General features: G+C 51.6%; 1 protein-coding gene and 1 pseudogene across 17 annotated transcripts in view; one reads left to right on the top strand and one right to left on the bottom strand.

Annotated features, from left to right (window-relative positions):
- Positions 1 to 10,917, top strand: part of PPCDC (phosphopantothenoylcysteine decarboxylase) — a 28,844-nt gene extending 17,927 nt beyond the window's left edge. For 4 of the 16 annotated variants that reach the window (XM_023196598.1, XM_023196599.1, XM_023196600.2 and 1 more), the window contains exons 3-6: positions 3,352 to 3,447; positions 4,297 to 4,425; positions 8,750 to 8,918; positions 9,471 to 10,917. In XM_023196598.1, coding sequence (XP_023052366.1) covers positions 3,352 to 3,447; positions 4,297 to 4,425; positions 8,750 to 8,918; positions 9,471 to 9,643 — 567 coding nt within the window. In that variant the 3' untranslated portion in view covers positions 9,644 to 10,917. Of the gene's footprint in view, positions 1 to 3,351; positions 3,448 to 4,296; positions 4,426 to 8,749; positions 8,919 to 9,347 lie in introns of all 16 variants that reach the window. The other 12 variants (XM_023196604.2, XM_023196613.2, XM_023196601.2 and 9 more) reach the window with 7 other exon arrangements.
- A 3,703-nt stretch (positions 10,918 to 14,620) lies between these two features.
- On the bottom strand, positions 14,621 to 15,309 carry LOC111529678 (annotated as a pseudogene). Its single transcript, XR_002727502.3, has one exon. The product of XR_002727502.3 is annotated as a 60S ribosomal protein L10a pseudogene (transcript).
- Between the last annotated feature and the right edge of the window lie 1,028 nt (positions 15,310 to 16,337).

Raw genomic sequence — 16,337 nt, 5'->3', positions numbered from 1 at the left:
TCTTCTCTTCTCTTCTCTTCTCTTCTCTTCTCTTCTCTTCTCTTCTCAGACAAGGACTCACTTTGTCACCCAGGCAGGAGTACAGTGGCATGATCTTGGCTCACTGCAGCCTCGACTTCCTGGGCTCAAGTGATCCTCCCACCTTGGTCTCCTGAGTAGCTGGGACTATAGGTGTGCGCCACCATGCCGGCTGATTTTTTTGTATTAAGGATGTGGTTTCACCATGTTGTTCTTGAACTCCTGTCCTCAAGCAATCTGCCTGCCTCAGTCTCCCAAAGTGCTGGGATTACAGGCGTGAGCCACTGAGTTTAGATCTTTTCTAAAAAATTACTTTGCTTTTATTTTAGTGGGTTTCTGGGAGGGAGCAGAGTTTACTTTATTTAACTAAAAGCTTTTTCTTCTATTTAACCTTTATATGTTCTTTTGCTTTAAATGTATCTTTTTAGACAACATATTGATGGATTAAACAACATCCAAGATGAGAATCTGAATTTTAATCAAGGAGATAAGCCTGTTATATATTTACTATAATTATTATGATATTAGAATTAACCTATGCTGTCTTATTTAATGCTTGCTTGCTTTTTTTTTGTTATTTTGAGATAGGGTCTCACCCTGTCACTCAAACTGAAGTGTAGTAACTTGATCTCTGCTCACTACAGCCTCTGCCTTCCCAGGCTCAAGGGGGTCTGCCCACTTCAGCCTCCTGAAGGTAGCTGGGACTGCAGGTGCACACCACCATGCCTGGCTAATTTTTGTATTTTTTGTAGAGATGGGGTCTTACCGTGTTGCCCAGGCTGGTGTTGAACTCCTGGGCTCAAGCAGTTTGCCTGTCTCGGCCTTCCAAAGTGCTGGGATTACAGGCATGAGTGTAATTCCATTACTGCTCCTGGCCAAATGGTTTATCATACGTTCTCTCTGCTTCTTTTTCTCCTTTTGTATCCTTTATGTGTAGATTGAATTTCCTTCTGTGGGTTTGAAAGGTACAGGTTATTCTTCTTATGGTTACCCTGACTTATTATGCCCTCTCCTTTACCTTGTCACTACCTTGTGTCTTCCCCACAAAAGAGATAGGCCTTCAGCATGGCCCCGCCCTGCCCTGCTCTCCCCACCTGTGCTGGCCCAGTGGCATCTCTAGGACTGGGTTCCGGGGAGGGATAAGGCAGGCCTCCCTTGCCATCTCACTCAGAACTGGGCAACGCTTGTTCAGGGTCATCCTAGGGGGGACTCCAGCATTCAGTCGGGGTTTGGTTTAAATGACCTCTAGGCCGGGCATGGTGGTTCATGCTTGTAATCCTAGCACTTTGGGAGGCAAGGTGGGTGGATTGCTTGAGCCTAGGAGTTTGAGACCATCCTGGGCAACATGGTGGAACACTGTCTCTACCGAAAATACAAAAAATTAGCTGGGCATGGTGACATGCACCTGTAGTCCCAGCTACTCCAGAGGCTGAGATGGGAGGATCACCTGAGCCCAGGGAGGTTGAGACTGCAGTGAGCCATGATCACGCAACTGCACTGTATCCTGGGCAATGGAGTAAGACCCTGTCTGTAAATAAATAAATAAGTGATGGACCTCTGAAAAGGTCCCTGAGGTTTTTTTTGTAGGTTCTGGGCATGGTAGATCCTAAGGGGGAGTGAGATGGAGAATGGACAAGTCAGTAGAACTCAGAACCCCAGACTTTCTGAAGTTCTTCCTTGGTCGTCTTCTCTGAGACTTCTACTCCTTGGTCCTAGCTTTTTTCCTAGGTGCCGTGCCGATGTGTCACCCACCCCGTCCTGTACAATATGCAGGAAGCAAGCAAGGAGGGGGTGCCTCAGAGAGACAGTAGGGAGGAATGAGGACAAGGTGGAATTGGCATGGGCACGCTCTACAGAGCGAGAGGCAGGCCTTAGGGCACCACGTCGCTCTCAAGTAGGAATGTGTTTCCAGCAGCGCCGAGCCTTCAGCTTTTCACAAGAACTGAGGAAATTGAATTTTCTATGCGAAATCTCCCAACTTGGACATGTTGGCTCAAAAATGTTAATGATCTTGTGTAGGCCAAACAGCATGTCTGTAGGCTGGGTCTGGCCCAGACATGGCCCCACGACTATAGCTCTGGCTGCTCGATGGTTCTGTCCTTGCCACCCTTGACTTTTCTTTTTTCTGGATAAATGTCCAGAGAAACAAATGTCCTCTCCTGACTCATTGGTTTCCCCCCAAGATGTGGTTTCCTACACTCCCCTCTCCCTACCAGCTACTTCTGGGCCCCTGTACTTTGCCAGCTTGTTAGTCTAAAATCTTGTTTTACAGGCTGGGTGCGGTGGCTCACACCTGTAATCGTAGCACTTTGGGAGACTGGGGTGGGTGGATCACCTGAGGTCAGGAGTTTGAGACCAGCCTGGCCAACATGGTGAAAAACCTTGTCTCTACTAAAAACACAAAAATTAGCTGGATGTGGTGCGTGCACCTGTAATCCCAGCTACTTGGGAGGCTGAGGCAGGAGAATCTCTTGAATCTGGGGGGGCGGAGGTTGTGGTGAGCCGAGATCATGCCACTGCACTCCAGCCTGGGCGACAGAATGAGACTCCCATCTCAAAAAAAAAAAAATCTTGTTTTACAAATGATGACCAACCCATCTAGTGCCCTTCACACTCCTGGGTGCTGTTTCTCACAGCCATGTGTTCTGTTAAGCAGATTGCAGGCAGCTCTGGTTTGCATTAGTAATTTCTTAGTGAATGCGTAGTGTGCAGGCAAACCTCATTCTCACCCCATGAGTGTAGGGCACACACAAGCTGGGTTTTCCAGGAGCCTGTCTGCAGCCTGTGCCCATGAGGCCTTGCTCCTAGAAGTACATGAAGGGACACTGTCTGCCTTCTCTTGGGGGTGTGCATGCACAGAGGACATGCTGTGCCTCAGCCCCCAGTGCCTTGGCCTGCAGAGGGCAGGGCTGCTGTGCGGCACAGAACTCAGGACCTATGAGCCTCCTTGGGTGGCCTCTCCTGCCTGCTGTGGCCTCTGTGGCCCTGGCCTTGACTTCCTTTCCTGTCACTTGCGTGCCTCTGCCCCTGGGCCTCCCTCTGCCCGAGTGGCAGGAGCTTGCAGCTTTGTATATATGGGCAGTTGGTGACTCATTCCTCAGCAGCCTCTCAGATAGGGAAGTGAAACAGCCACACCTGGTAGGGCCTGACCTTTGGGTGACAGCAGAAGTAGCTAAGCAGACATGGGGCTTGCAGCTAAGGAGGGAAGTCCTCTCTAAAGCCAGCCTGTGAAGACAGCACTTGCCTGCCCTGACCCTCCTGTGACCTCCAGGCCTGTGACTCTGGTAACAGTTTCTTCCTCCCTCCCCACCACCCCCTTTTTCTTGGTGACAGCTGGAAGTAGCAGTGGTCACAACCGAGAGAGCCAAACATTTCTACAGCCCCCAGGACATTCCTGTCACCCTCTACAGCGATGCTGATGAATGGGAGGTCAGTGCTGGGGGCTCCTGGGCTGAGTTCCATTGACTTTCCACCAGCAGGACAGAGCAGTCCTCCCTGCAGCCTATGGTCTGGCAGCTGGAACAGACAGGCTGGGCTCAAATCCGTGGTCAGGGCCCTCTGGGCAGAGGCAATGAAGAAAACATCTGTCTAGCTTCTGGCCTGCAGGAGGCCCTAGTCTCCTCCCAGCCCAGGCGGAGCTGGGCTTTGGCCTGGTGCCTGAGGTTGAGTGTCCTTGTACTTATCTGGGCTGATGAAACCACAGAGGAGCTCTGTTCCCACCACTCTTGTCCACGTGGCTCCTGGCGTCAGGGCTAAAGAGAACGCCTCACTTCCCACGGCCGCTGGGCTCTGCTGCATCTCCCCTGCAGATGGGTGGGCACTGACTGATTCACCAGACACTGAGTGTGGGCCTCACAGGGGTTCCCTGCCAGGCATTTCCAAACATTCTCAGCCTAGAACATTTCCAGCTGGTCTGTCTTCCCTGCCCCTACCCCCTCCATTTCTCACTGCCCCAGAGCCTTCTACTGGCTTGGACAACCAAGCATCCGCCTCAAGCAGACAGGCCGGGAGCTCCCTGCCAGATGTCAGTTCTCTTGAAAGCCAAACCATGAAGGGAGTAGCTCAGAGAGACAAGGGGCGCTTGTTTCCTCCGGCCTGGTTCTCTCGGCTGCTGGCTCCATGGCTAGCGCTCACCAGCTTAGCTGCAGGAGGGAACGGAGGTTGGCCTGGGCAGGGCAGGTCAGTGGGCTTCTCAGTCTCGTGACTTACCGTACCTGGCCTGCCTTGGCGCTGCATCCCGCTTCCTCCACACTGACCCCTTTTTCCTCCCTCTGCCAGATGTGGAAGAGCCGCTCTGACCCAGTTCTGCACATTGACCTGCGGAGGTGGGCAGACCTCCTGCTGGTGGCTCCTCTTGATGCCAACACGCTGGGGAAGGTGGCCAGTGGCATCTGTGACAACTTGCTTGTGAGTGATGTCCTGGTGCCCTCGTCCCTCCCTGGGCTTCACTCCCAGTTTGCTGAGCTGCAGACATCCTTGTACAAGGAGACCTGCTGCTGCGGGGCCCTGGTCTACTCAGGGAGATCATGCTCCCCCATTCCCCCCATCGCCCCCCAGTGCTCTCACCTTCTCTCCAGCGTGTGGGCACAGCCCTGGTCCTGATGGGTCAGCTTGACCTGCTGCTGCTCCCCAGTAGTGTCCCCTTCTCCCTTGCCCTTGGCACCCAGCCAGGTGCCCACAAGCAGACCCTCGTTCCTTGTTCGTTGTCCCTCCCTGTGGGCTGCCTGGATGTGCTCTTCCACTGTCCCCGCCCAGCCCCATCACCTCCTGCTTCAGCTCTGCCTTCTCCCCAGATCCGGTTATACACGTGGGCAATGTGATTGGGGATTTACTTCTTCATAGATGTCTCATATACTTTATTGCCCTTGTAGTGTTCCTATATATTAGGGGAAGCTTAGAGGGGAAGAGGGGAGAAAGATAGGGGCAGCGGTGAGGGCTGATGGGTGATAGGGAGAAATGGAAGTCCAGCTGTCCAAAGTGGGCGCTGTCCTAGGCCTAAGATGCCTCCAGGGAGCTGCTGCCCATAAAGGGGAGCTGCCTTTGTTTATATAATCATTCTGGGAAGATTTGGGTGTGATTTCTCTCCTCCCTTTCCCTTATTGCCACCCCTCACCTCATTTATTGAGCTTTCGCCTACCATGTACTGGGGTCTATGCTGAGAGCCTCACAGGACACAGGGAGCCCCCAGGCTGGAAGGAGAATGCCGCGCTTGATCACCCATGGCAGTGGGAAGGGAGTATCCTCTGGTGAGGAGTACAGTCCTGAATGACCCCAGTCAGTCCTTTGACTATGGAGTCACCACCTTGCATAGTGCTGGGCCTGTGGTAGACATCCAGTAAATACTGCATGTATGGGGTAACTAGCAGTTTTACTTTTGCAAGTAGCTGGGAGTTTTTCAGAGTTTCATGTGGTGAAGAAGGTGGATAATGAAGCTGGGACAGGATGTTTTTTGGGGTCACAGATTAGTGTTCTTGTATACTTGTCAATGGGCTCTAAAGGCACTCCTCAAAGAATCTGCCAATGATTTAAGCATCATTTGAATAAGAGCACAGGGTGAACAGAAGAACAACTTGTGTGGCCAGGAACAGGGGAAGGGAGTGCAGAGAAGAGAGCCTGGGAGTAATGTCATCAAGAAGACTTTCCCTATAGTCCCAGCTACTTGGGAGGCCGAGGTGGGAGGATCACTTAAGCCCAGGAGTTCTAGGCTGCAGTGCCCTTTGATTGTGACTGTGAATAACCAGAATAGCCAGTGTGGTCCACCCTGGGCAACATAGTGAGACCCTGTCTCTATTGAAAAAAAAAAAAAAGAAAAAGGAAAGGGCCGGGTATGGTGGCTCATGCCTATAATCCCAGCACTTTGGGAGGCTGAGGCAGGAAAATCTATTGAGCCCAGGAGTTTGAGACCAGCCTGAGCAACATGGTGAGACTCCATCTCTACCAAAAATACAAAAAAATTAGCCAGGTGTGGTGGTGCATGCCTGTGGTCCCCAGCTACTCAGGAGGCTGAGGTGGGAGGATCGCTTGAACCCAGGAGGTTAAGGCTGCAGCGAGCTGTGATTGTGCCACTGTACTCCAGCCTGGGCTACAGAGGTGAGACTCTGTCTCAAAAAACAAACAAACAAAAAGGCTTCCCAGCAGCACTGGTGCCACAACTGACATAGCAGCTGCAGCTAGAACAGTTGAATTTCCTGGCTGCTCTCATCAAATTGGGTCAGAGTTCTGTGTGGCCAGCACCATCTCACCAAATCTCCAGGCTCCCTGCTGGTGGGTCAGCAGCAGCTGGTGTGACAAAGCACTGGCCTCTGGGAACTAAGCCCTGGCCTGGGTCAGCTCTGCAAGGGTGCTTTCCTCCTTCCTGCAAGCTCTGCTTTCCATTTTTCTTCTAAGCCGCCATCACTTCATGAAATCCCTGGGCTTCCCTCCTCCAGAGTTGGCTGGGAAGTGAAACATGTTCCCAAGACCAGCCCCCAGATCATTTGCCTCAAAGGTTTTCCTTGGAAGTCACAAACGTTCCAAGGAATCTCAAATTTTACAAAGTTTGAAGTGTGGGCATTGGTGGCCTGTGGCTGTGTCCTCTCTCTGTAGCTGTTTTCTCCCTACATCCCTGAAAGGAAGCTGAGCCTGCTCCTCCCTCCACAGACCTCCCTTTCCAGGGCCCAGGGCGTGGAGTGCTGTGAGGGCAGTGTGCTAGGCGTGACAGTGCTCCTGGTCTCCAGGCCCATCTCCCTCTGTCCTCTAGCTCAATAAGGCCCTGGCCTATTTGTGCTAAACAGGGAGTCAGACCTAGAAAGAGCAGACAATCTCTCTGGGTCACCAGTCTGGCTAGGAGCCGGTCTCCTAACTGGGATCCAGGCCTTCTCCCCTGTCCACGTGAACTCCCAGGGGCAGAGCCTGAAGTGTTACACACAGCACTGGCCAAAGAGATGTCACCGTGGGAACCGAGGCCCTCTTTTCCCCCCGTCTGCTTTCCTGGGTTCAGAGGAGCTGAGGCTTGTCTGAGAGGAGGTGGAGTGCTGGTTTTCACCCTGGTTGGTGTTCTTTGCTTTGAGGGCACTTAGAAAGCCCAGCCCAGCCCTTGCTCCCACCCTGCACACAGTGGAGAGACTCTTCTAGGTATGCTCTTGACTTCTGCAGAAGTAGTGGGTGGCACGGAGCCAAGAGGAAGTGTGACTGAAACTGTCCACTCATAGCCCGGGTGCCGCATTGAGAAGGCTTGGTGGGAAACTAATGCTGTGGCTGATGCAAGCAGCCAGGTCCCAGGGCTGTTTGCTGTCCTGCTTCCTCCCTGTCTGTGCGACTTGGGCGAGGTGCTGGTCGAGGCATTGTTCTCTGGACTCCCTCTTTTCCCAGATGAGCTTCCCTTCAGGGGAGGGGTTTCTAGCCCCTGTTACCCTGAGGGGCTTACAGCCCTGGAAGAAGTGTCTGGATTAGTCAGAGCACTGGGAGGTTCTCTCTCCCCAGGCGGCCCCCAGCCCAGGGAGCCTACGCCTGTGGGAAGCCCAGGAGTCACTGCCCTGGAGCCTGTGCTTTGTGCCTGGCCCTGCGCTCAGAGCTTTGTAGTCATTCTCACCTCAGTCTTCACAGCTGCCCAGGGAGGGACCTTTCTAGAGAGGAAGGCAGGCCCTGGCCTTCAGTCCCATGTCCAGGTTCTCACAGCTAGTAATACAGAGCCCAGCCAGGATTTGAACTCAGGGCTACATAAATTCAGAGTCCATGGCACAAAGGACTCTGTGAGCTGGATGGCTCCTTTCACAGCTGCTCAGGTCTGTGGCTTGGTGGGACAGCCTGGATTTGGGAGATGGTGAGGCTGTGCAGTGGAACATTGCCTGGGTGGCGCCCATTGTCTGGGTGTGGACTTGGATGACTGCTTACCTCTCAGGGAGCTGCAGCTCCCCATCTGTGAAATGGGACAGCACCTTCCTTTTTTTTGTTTTTTTTTTTTCTCTGAGACGGAGTCTTGCTCTGTCACCCAGGCTGGAGTACAGTGGTGTGATCTCAGCTCACTGCAAACTCCACCTCCCAGGGTCAAGCGATTCTTCTGCCTCAGCCTCCCAAGTAGCTGGGACTACAGGTGCCCGCCACCACGCCTGGCTAATTTTTTGTATTTTTAGTAGAGACGGGGTTTCACCATGTTAGCCAGGATGGTCTTGATCTCCTGACCTTGTGATCCGCCTGCCTCGGCCTCCAAAGTGCTGGGATTACAGGTGTGAGCCACTGCACCCAGCCAACACCTTCTTTATAAGGTCACAGTGAGGGGTAATGAGATCCTATACATGAGAAGGTTTTGGTAATGGCAGATGTTTTCATTGCCAGACTTTAGCTGGCCTCGCAGAGCTGATGTCGGGTAGATGGGCCCCACTGAGGAGCAGCCTCGTCCTTTGCTTTCTGGTGTAACCAAAAAAGCCTGCCTTCTGCTCCCCAGGGTTGCTTCTCCCAGGAGGAGTGAGCCTACCTGGAGGAGGCTTAGTTAGGCACAGGGACACCTGCTGGAGGTCTGAGCGTTGGTTGAGCACTTCCTGTTTGTAGGATCCTGTGCCAGAGCCTGTGGGGAGGTGGAGAGAGGCAAGGAAACACAGCCTCCACCCCTGAGGGACGAGACAGCTCCCTGCAGCCAAGCTGTGCCCATTCATCTCAAGCCCACAGCTGGGCTGCTGGCTGCAGGGTCTGGAGGGCAGTGGGGAAGGTGGCAGACAGAGTAGCAAGACCCCCACTTTCCCGGCTTTCTTCACAGACCTGCGTCATCCGGGCCTGGGACCGCAGCAAGCCCCTGCTCTTCTGCCCGGCCATGAACACCGCCATGTGGGAGCACCCTATCACAGCGCAGCAGGTAGACCAGCTCAAGGCCTTCGGCTATGTCGAGATCCCCTGTGTGGCCAAGAAGCTGGTGTGTGGAGACGAAGGTGAGTGTCTTGCCAGGCTCATAGCCCATGGCCGTAGAAGGGGCTCAGCTTTGGGGTCACATCTCAGTTCAGTTCCTGGCCTATTACGACCTTAGCAAACCATTCTCTGAGCTTAGCTTTCTCAGCTGGAAAATGGGAATCGTAATTCCTGCCTCCAGATTGGTGGGGTAAAATGGGATGGAACGTGTAAAGTACCTGGTAGAGTCCCTGGCACGCAGCCCACATGTAGTTAAGGATGGCTACTGGAACGATTCCCAGGGCCTCACCGGGGGTCTCGGGAGAGATATGATGTGTCTGACTCAGGCAGAGACAGACCTTGCCCTCTCAGGCCTTGGGCTCTGGGTGGAGCACTCAGGGAGCAATGGGCAGGAGTCTGCAGGGCTACAGGCACTATCAGCCTGTCTGGCCACAGCGAAATTTTGCTCCCAGGTCTGGGGGCCATGGCTGAAGTGGGGACCATCGTGGACAAAGTGAAAGAAGTCCTCTTCCAGCACAGTGGCTTCCAGCAGAGTTGACCTGGAATTTCTGTCATGGTTGTCCCTCTGTATTCAGAATGTGTTCAGGCCAAGTCGGTGAAGATGGATGTTGGCAAAATAGGAGGATTCCCTTATTTGCTGAATGGGGGGCCTGCTCTGAGCCTCCCCAGGGGCCGGGACTGCTCCAGGTTATATTGGACAGAAGGCCCAGGTCTCAGCTTCTTTCAACCAAGAGAGGCCGCTGCCTAGAGCCCATTCCCACCTTTTCCTGGATGGGCGAGGCAAGCCAGGAGAGCAAGCAGTGTTGTCCTCACTGGAGGAGGACTGAGCGACTGGGAAAACTCGGCTCTACATCTCACCGAGAACGACTTTCAGGAACACCACAGCTGGAGAGTCCTGGCTGAGCCTTGGGAGCTTCAGCTCTTTGGCGGGGTGCCCAGGTGCCATGCGATCAGCGAAGCCTGCGAGTTGGCAGGACTCTGAGGTTTCCTGCAGACCATGCCATGAGATTGAAGGTGCGGGGAAATAAAGAAAAATCACCGTTTAGGAGGCTCCATTCTTTCCCTATAACCCAACTGTGGTCCCAGAGACCAGGGGGTGTTGCCAGGTGTGGCTGGGGAAGGGTCTGGGTTGAATGACTCACCAGCACTCTTTAGTCCCCATATAACATGGTGGTTAAGGATAAAGTTCTGAAGCCAGAAAGCCCCTAGTTCCAATCCCAGCTCTGCCACTTACTGGCAGTGGGAGTTTGGTTCAGGACTTAGCCTTCCTGACCTTCACTTTCCTCAGCTATCTTGTTATCCTACCCTCAGGGAGTTGTTGAGAGGATTCAGTGAAATTATGTGTGCAAAATACCCATGCCACTGAGTGCCTGGAACATAGTAAATGTCAAATCAATGGAAGTTAAAACTAGGCATGCATATATGCCAGAGAGCTTTCCTAACATTTACTGCAATGCCCCGTCTCATTTTGGGAAGAAGAACATCCTGGATGCTAAGCTGGCACATCCCTTTATGCAAGTGACAGGTAAGCAGCCAGGAGAGTTGACCCTGCCCTGGGACCCAGGCCTCTTTCCTGCTTCCTGGTTTCCTCTGTTCTCATCCTTTCAGCTTTGCTGGACCTGAGGCAGGGGCCTGGGTGTCTGTGCCTCCCCCAACCCCCAGTATACATGACCAAGGGAAGTAGATCCAGAGACACCGTGCACTCTGGCCCAGAAACCCTCTGCTACCCAGCTTTTGCCCTAATTGCCATTTGATGTGGCTGCAGTGGGGTGGGCTTGTCTGCATATTTGGAACTGAGGCTGAGGCTGGCTTCCTGCCCTCCGACTTCCAGGCCAGGTATAGGGGACATCCCATGTGGGCTCTGAGAACGCTGAGAGTAGAGGTGCCTTGAGGCGACCAGGAAGCCCTCTGGCTGGAATCAATGCTCCAGCAGTCTCCACAGCCTTTATGTCAACAGCACTTGACTTCACCATGTGACCTTTGGGATAAAATTGCCTTAGGGCACGAAATAAACTATAACTAGTAACATCAAGAACCAACTTCTTTGGCTAGTTTGGGGATGGGGCCTGAAGAGAACCTGGGTAACTGAAACCCCGGGGTGGTCCCAAAAGTCCATTTCCAGGGTTTCCAACTTCCTTCTTGTCCACATTGCCCTTCCTTTCCCTCAGCAACCCACCAGTAAATGGTGAGGCTTCCCAATATTATTTTTATTCTTATTTATTTATTTTTTGAGACAGAGTCTCGCTGTGTCGCCCAGGCTGGAGTGCAGTGGCACAATCACAGCTCAAGCCATTCTCCCTCCTCAGCCTCCTGAGTAGCTGGGATTACAGGTGCCCGCCACCACGCCCAGCTTATTTTTAAATTGTTGTAGAGATGGGTTTTGCCATGTTGGCCAGACTAATGTCGAACTCCTGACCTCAAGTGATCTGCTGGCCACGGCCTCCCAAAGTGCTGGGATTATAGGTGTGAGCCACTGTGCCCAGCCACTTCCCAATTTTAACAGAAACTGATAACATTTTCTGAGTATTCATCATGTGTGAGGATCTATGCTAGGCATTTTAGGGAAGGCAGTTGCCCAGGGAGATCAACCACAAAGTGCCTGTGTGAAAAGGCCATGGGAGCAGGGAAGTTCAAAGGCCACTGTCCCAGAGCTCTGAAAACAGCTGTTGCTGCTCAGTAGGACTTTGCCTTGTTGGCTAGAAGGGAATATATATCTCTGTGGACTCAGGCCAGCTGGAGGCCCCTGTCCCTGCGGGTTCGCCTCTCCATCTCCCACCCACAGCAGTCCTGCATCCCTGCTGCCCATTTTGAAGGGGGGTCTGGATGAATGGGGCTGGGCTGGGCCTAAAGAGCCCAGCTGTTCCCTGAGCCAGACTGGAGCTAAGAGGAGCAGGTGTTGCATTTAGCTGGCCCCATCTGCCAGCGAGGTGCTGAGTGGGAGTGACAATCACCGCTTTCCCCATGAGGTGTCCAAGCACTGGAAGTTATCTTCGTCTTGGGGAGAAATGTTTCTCAGAGAAGATTCTAGTCTCCCTGATGATTTTTATAGAATTCTGGAAGTTTCAGAGAATAGAACATTTGGGTCTGAAATGTGCACTCTTGTGTGGCAGCCATGAGCCCTTCAAGGCTGCTGTGGATGCTGCTGGGTGGGAGGCAGAAGCCTCCAAACCAAGGCCCAGCTTCCACCCTGGGCCGCCTCCAGCCCTTCCTGCACCCCGCTGGTCAGGTCCCACTGCTGCCTCCCCACTGCCTCAGGTTAGGCCCAAACTCTTGGGCAGTATACACCTGGCCCTTTGTGATCTGGCTCCTGCCTACCCTTCTAGCCCTGCCCTTTACCACACACGCCAACCCTGAAGGGCTCCCTATTCTCTTGTGTACATGCTGCTGCTTTTACTGGGATGAGACTGACTCCCACACATGCCTGTGGATGTACCTGGGTGCTACCTCCTTTGGAAAGCCTTCCCTGGCTGACTGCATCCTCCTTGCCCAGGTTCCCATGGTGCTTCCCACTATTATTTTTTATTTTTATTATTTTTTTTGAGATGGAGCCTCATTCTGTCACCCAGGCTGGAGTGCAGTGGTGCGATCTCAGCTCACTGTAACCTCTGCCTCCTAGGTTCAAGCAATTCTCCTGCCTCAGCCTTCTGAGAAGCTGGGATTACAGGCATGCACCACCGTGCTCTGCTTTTTTTTTCCAGACAGCGTCTTGCTCTGTCTCCCAGACTGGAGTGCAGTGGCGCGATCTCGCCTCACTGCAAGCTCCACCTCCTGGGTTCACACCATTCTTCTGCCTCAGCTTTCCGAGTAGCTGAGACTATAGGCGTCTGCCACCATGCCCGGCTAACTTTTTTTTGTATTTTTTTAGTAGAGAGGGGGTTTCACCATGTTAGCCAGGATGGTCTTGATCTCCTGACCTTGTGATCCGCCTGCCTCGGCCTCCCAAAGTGCTGGGATTACAGGCGTGAGCCACTGCACCTGTCCTGATTTTTTATTTTTTTTAATTTTTTTTAATTTTTAATAGAGATGGGGTTTCACCATGTTGGCCACGCTGGTCTTGAACTTCTGACCTCATGATCTTCCTGCTTCGGCCTCCCAAAGTACTGGAATTACAGGAGTGAGCCACCGTGCCCTGCCACCACTATTTATTACCACAGAATTGTAATTGTCAGTTTACTTTATTTCCTCCTAACACTGGGATCTCTTGGAGAGCAGGAGTTGTCCTATTCCTTACAGAACCCAGCAAGTCACTCCAAGCTTGTACTGACAAAAAAGTGGTGTGTGTGTTGGGGCTATTGGTTCCTGCTCCTTTCTGCACAAGAGACAAAATTTAGGAACCACAAAAGCAAAGATTGATAAGTTTGACTATAGAAAAATAGGTTCACTGAGCAACAACCCAAAGTCAAGGTCAAAGGACAACACGCTGGGGAAATTATCTGCAGGTCATAAACAAAGGGTTGATTCTCCTAATATATAAAGAGCTCCTATGCATTGGTGACAAAAAAACCAAGGGCCGGGCACAATAGCTCACACCTGTAATCCTAGCCCTTCAGGAGGCCGAGGTGGGCGGATTGCCTGAGCTCAAGGAGTTTGAGACCAGCCTGGCCAACCTGGTGAAACCCCGTCTCTACTAAAATACAAAAAATTAGCCAGGCATAGTGGTGCATGCCTGTAATCCCAGCTACTTGGGAGGCTCGGGCAGGAGAATTGCTTGAACCCGGGAGGCAGAGGTTGCAGTGAGCTGAGATCATGCCACTGAACTCCAAGCCTGGGTGACAGAGTGAGACTCCGTCTCAAAGAAAAAAAAAAAATTACATATGCACCTTACCTTTTGACCCAGCAATTCTGCTTCTAGGAATTTGTCCCACAGATACACTCAGTTGTATGACATTATGTCTGAACAGGAGATTTATTGCAGCCTTGTATATGGTACTAAAAGACTGGAAACACCCTCACTATCTAACAGCCAGGAGATTGGGTAAATAAATTAGTGTTCCTTCATACACTGGAACTCTTTCTTTTTTTTTTTTTTTTTTGAGATGGAGTCTCGCTCTGTCGCCCAGGCTAGAGTGCAGTGGCGCAACCTCAGCTCACTGCAAGCTCCGCCTCCTGGGTTCACACCATTCTCCTGCCTCAGCCTCCCAAGTAGCTGGGACTACAAGCGCCCGCCACCACGCCTGGCTAATTTTTTGTATTTTTAGTAGAGACGGGGTTTCACCGTGTTAGCCAGGATGGTCTCGATCTCCTGACCTCGTGATCCGCCCACCTTGGCCTCCCAAAGTGCTGGGATTACAGGCATGAGCCACCGCGCCCGGCCATACACTGGAACTCTACACAACCATAAGACAAAGTGTTGAGGAAGCTGATTTGGGAAGATTTCTGAGGTACATTGTTAAACAGAAAAAGCAAGGTGCAGAAGAATGTGTGTCACATGCATGCTTGTGTAGAAAAAATGGGGGTGGGGAAAGAAGAGGAGGATATATTCTTATTGACTTGTGTATGCATCAAATGCTTTTAAAAAGATAAACAGAAAAAAGCAGTCTATTGTTTGTTTTCCTCTTGGCAGGGGAACTAACTGAGTGGTTGAGAAACAAAGATAGGAGGCAGGCCAGGACTCTGTCTCAAAAAAAAAAAAAAAAAGAAGGTAACTTAATTTTTAATTGTTGGGCCAGATGAATACATTTTATTTCTTTATTTTATTTTAGTTTATTTTAGTTTAGTTTAGTAATAGAATTTATTCAAACGTGCCTTAATATAGGCGCTGGGGCTTGCCCATGGTGCTCTTGATATATAAGGCCCGGACATTCTGCCAGTTTTTCTTGAGCAATGACACCAAGAAGTTGACAGCCAGGTGAATGTTATACACAAGCTCATCATCTGTCATCTTCACGTGACCAACAGCTACAGCCAGACATAACACCTTCTTCATTTGGAACTTGATTGTGGACTTCACCTCATCCACTCTGGCCACCATGTTTTCATTGTGTGTAAGCAGGGAAGGAACTTTCCTGCCTTATTTAGTCCTGGGCCAAGGAGTCGTGGAATCTGCTTGATCAGAGACTCTGAGGCCAAAAACGCATCATACTTCTTGGCCAGTTTCTTGACCAGTTTTTTATTGTTGTTGAGTTTTTTCAGTGCCTCGATGTCCATGTGGGGGATATCCATGGCCTTGGCCTCGTCACAGTGCTGCTGGTCCCCCAGGACACACACAGAGAACTTGGGGCAGGGAGTGGACTTAAGCCTGACGGTGCCCGAGAAGCGCTTGTCTTTCTGGGGGTCATAGTTCTTCAAGCTGATCTGCAACTCCACCGTCTCCAGGAACTTGCGGCGCTTGCGCTGGTTCCCGTGCAGGACTTCCCACACCCCCTCGTATAGGGTGTCGCGAGAGACTTTGCTACTCATGGCTTCTCACGCCGCTCTAACCGGAAAAGAGCCAGATGAATATATTTTAAAAAGAGTTCCTTCTGGTCAGGCACAGTGGCTCACACCTATAATCCCAACACTTTGGTAGGCCAAGGCAGAAGGATCAGTTTAAGACCAGAAGTTTGAGACAGGCCTAGGCAACATAGTGAGATTCCATCTCTACCAAAAGGAACACAACTAACTGGACATGGTGGCACATGCCTGTTTTCCCAGCTACTTAGGAGGCTGAAGTGGGAGGATCACTTGAGCCCAGGAGTCCAAGGCTGCAGTGAGCTATGATCACGCCAGTGCACTCCAGCCTGGGTGAGGAGTGAGACTGTCTCTAAAAAATTTAATAATAATAAGTAAAAATATAAAAATATTTTTCTGCTCTTTTTGTTTGTTTTTTTAAGATAGGGCCTCAGTCTGTCATCCATGCTGGAGTGCAGTGGCACAATCACAGCTCACTGCAGCCTTGACTTTCTGGGGCTCAAGTGATCCTCCCATCTTAGCCTCCTGAATAACTGGGACTACAGGTGCACACCACCATGGCCCAGCTAATTTTTGTATTTTTGGTACATACGGGGTTTCACCATGTTGGCCAGGCTAGTCTTAAACTCCTGGCCTCAAGTGATCTGCCTGCCTCAGCCTCCGAAAGGGCTAGGATTACAGGTGTGAGCTCGGCCTCTTTCTGTTCTTTATCTAGAAGTTCTTAAAAATGATGGCCGAGAGTTAGTGCAAACAAACAAACAAACACAAAGACTTGGCAAAGGCATCTGGAGATTTTGTTTTTGAGACTGGGTTTCACTGTGTCACCTGGGCTGACTGCAGTGCAGCGGCACAGTCACAGCTCACTGTAGCCTGGAACTCCAGGGGTCAATCGATCCTCCCACCTTAGCCTCCCCAGTAGCTCAGACTACAGGCACATGCCACCATGCCTGGCTAATTTTTTATTTTTTGCAGAGATGAGATTTTACCATGTTGCCCAGGTTGGTCTTGAACTCCTGGACTCAAGTGATGTGCTTGCCTTGGCCTCCCAAAGT

The sequence above is a fragment of the Piliocolobus tephrosceles genome, chromosome 6, assembly GCF_002776525.5.
Source record: "Piliocolobus tephrosceles isolate RC106 chromosome 6, ASM277652v3, whole genome shotgun sequence".
NCBI classification, from domain to species: Eukaryota; Metazoa; Chordata; class Mammalia; order Primates; family Cercopithecidae; genus Piliocolobus; species Piliocolobus tephrosceles.
This window is presented reverse-complemented; position numbering and strand designations above follow the sequence as displayed.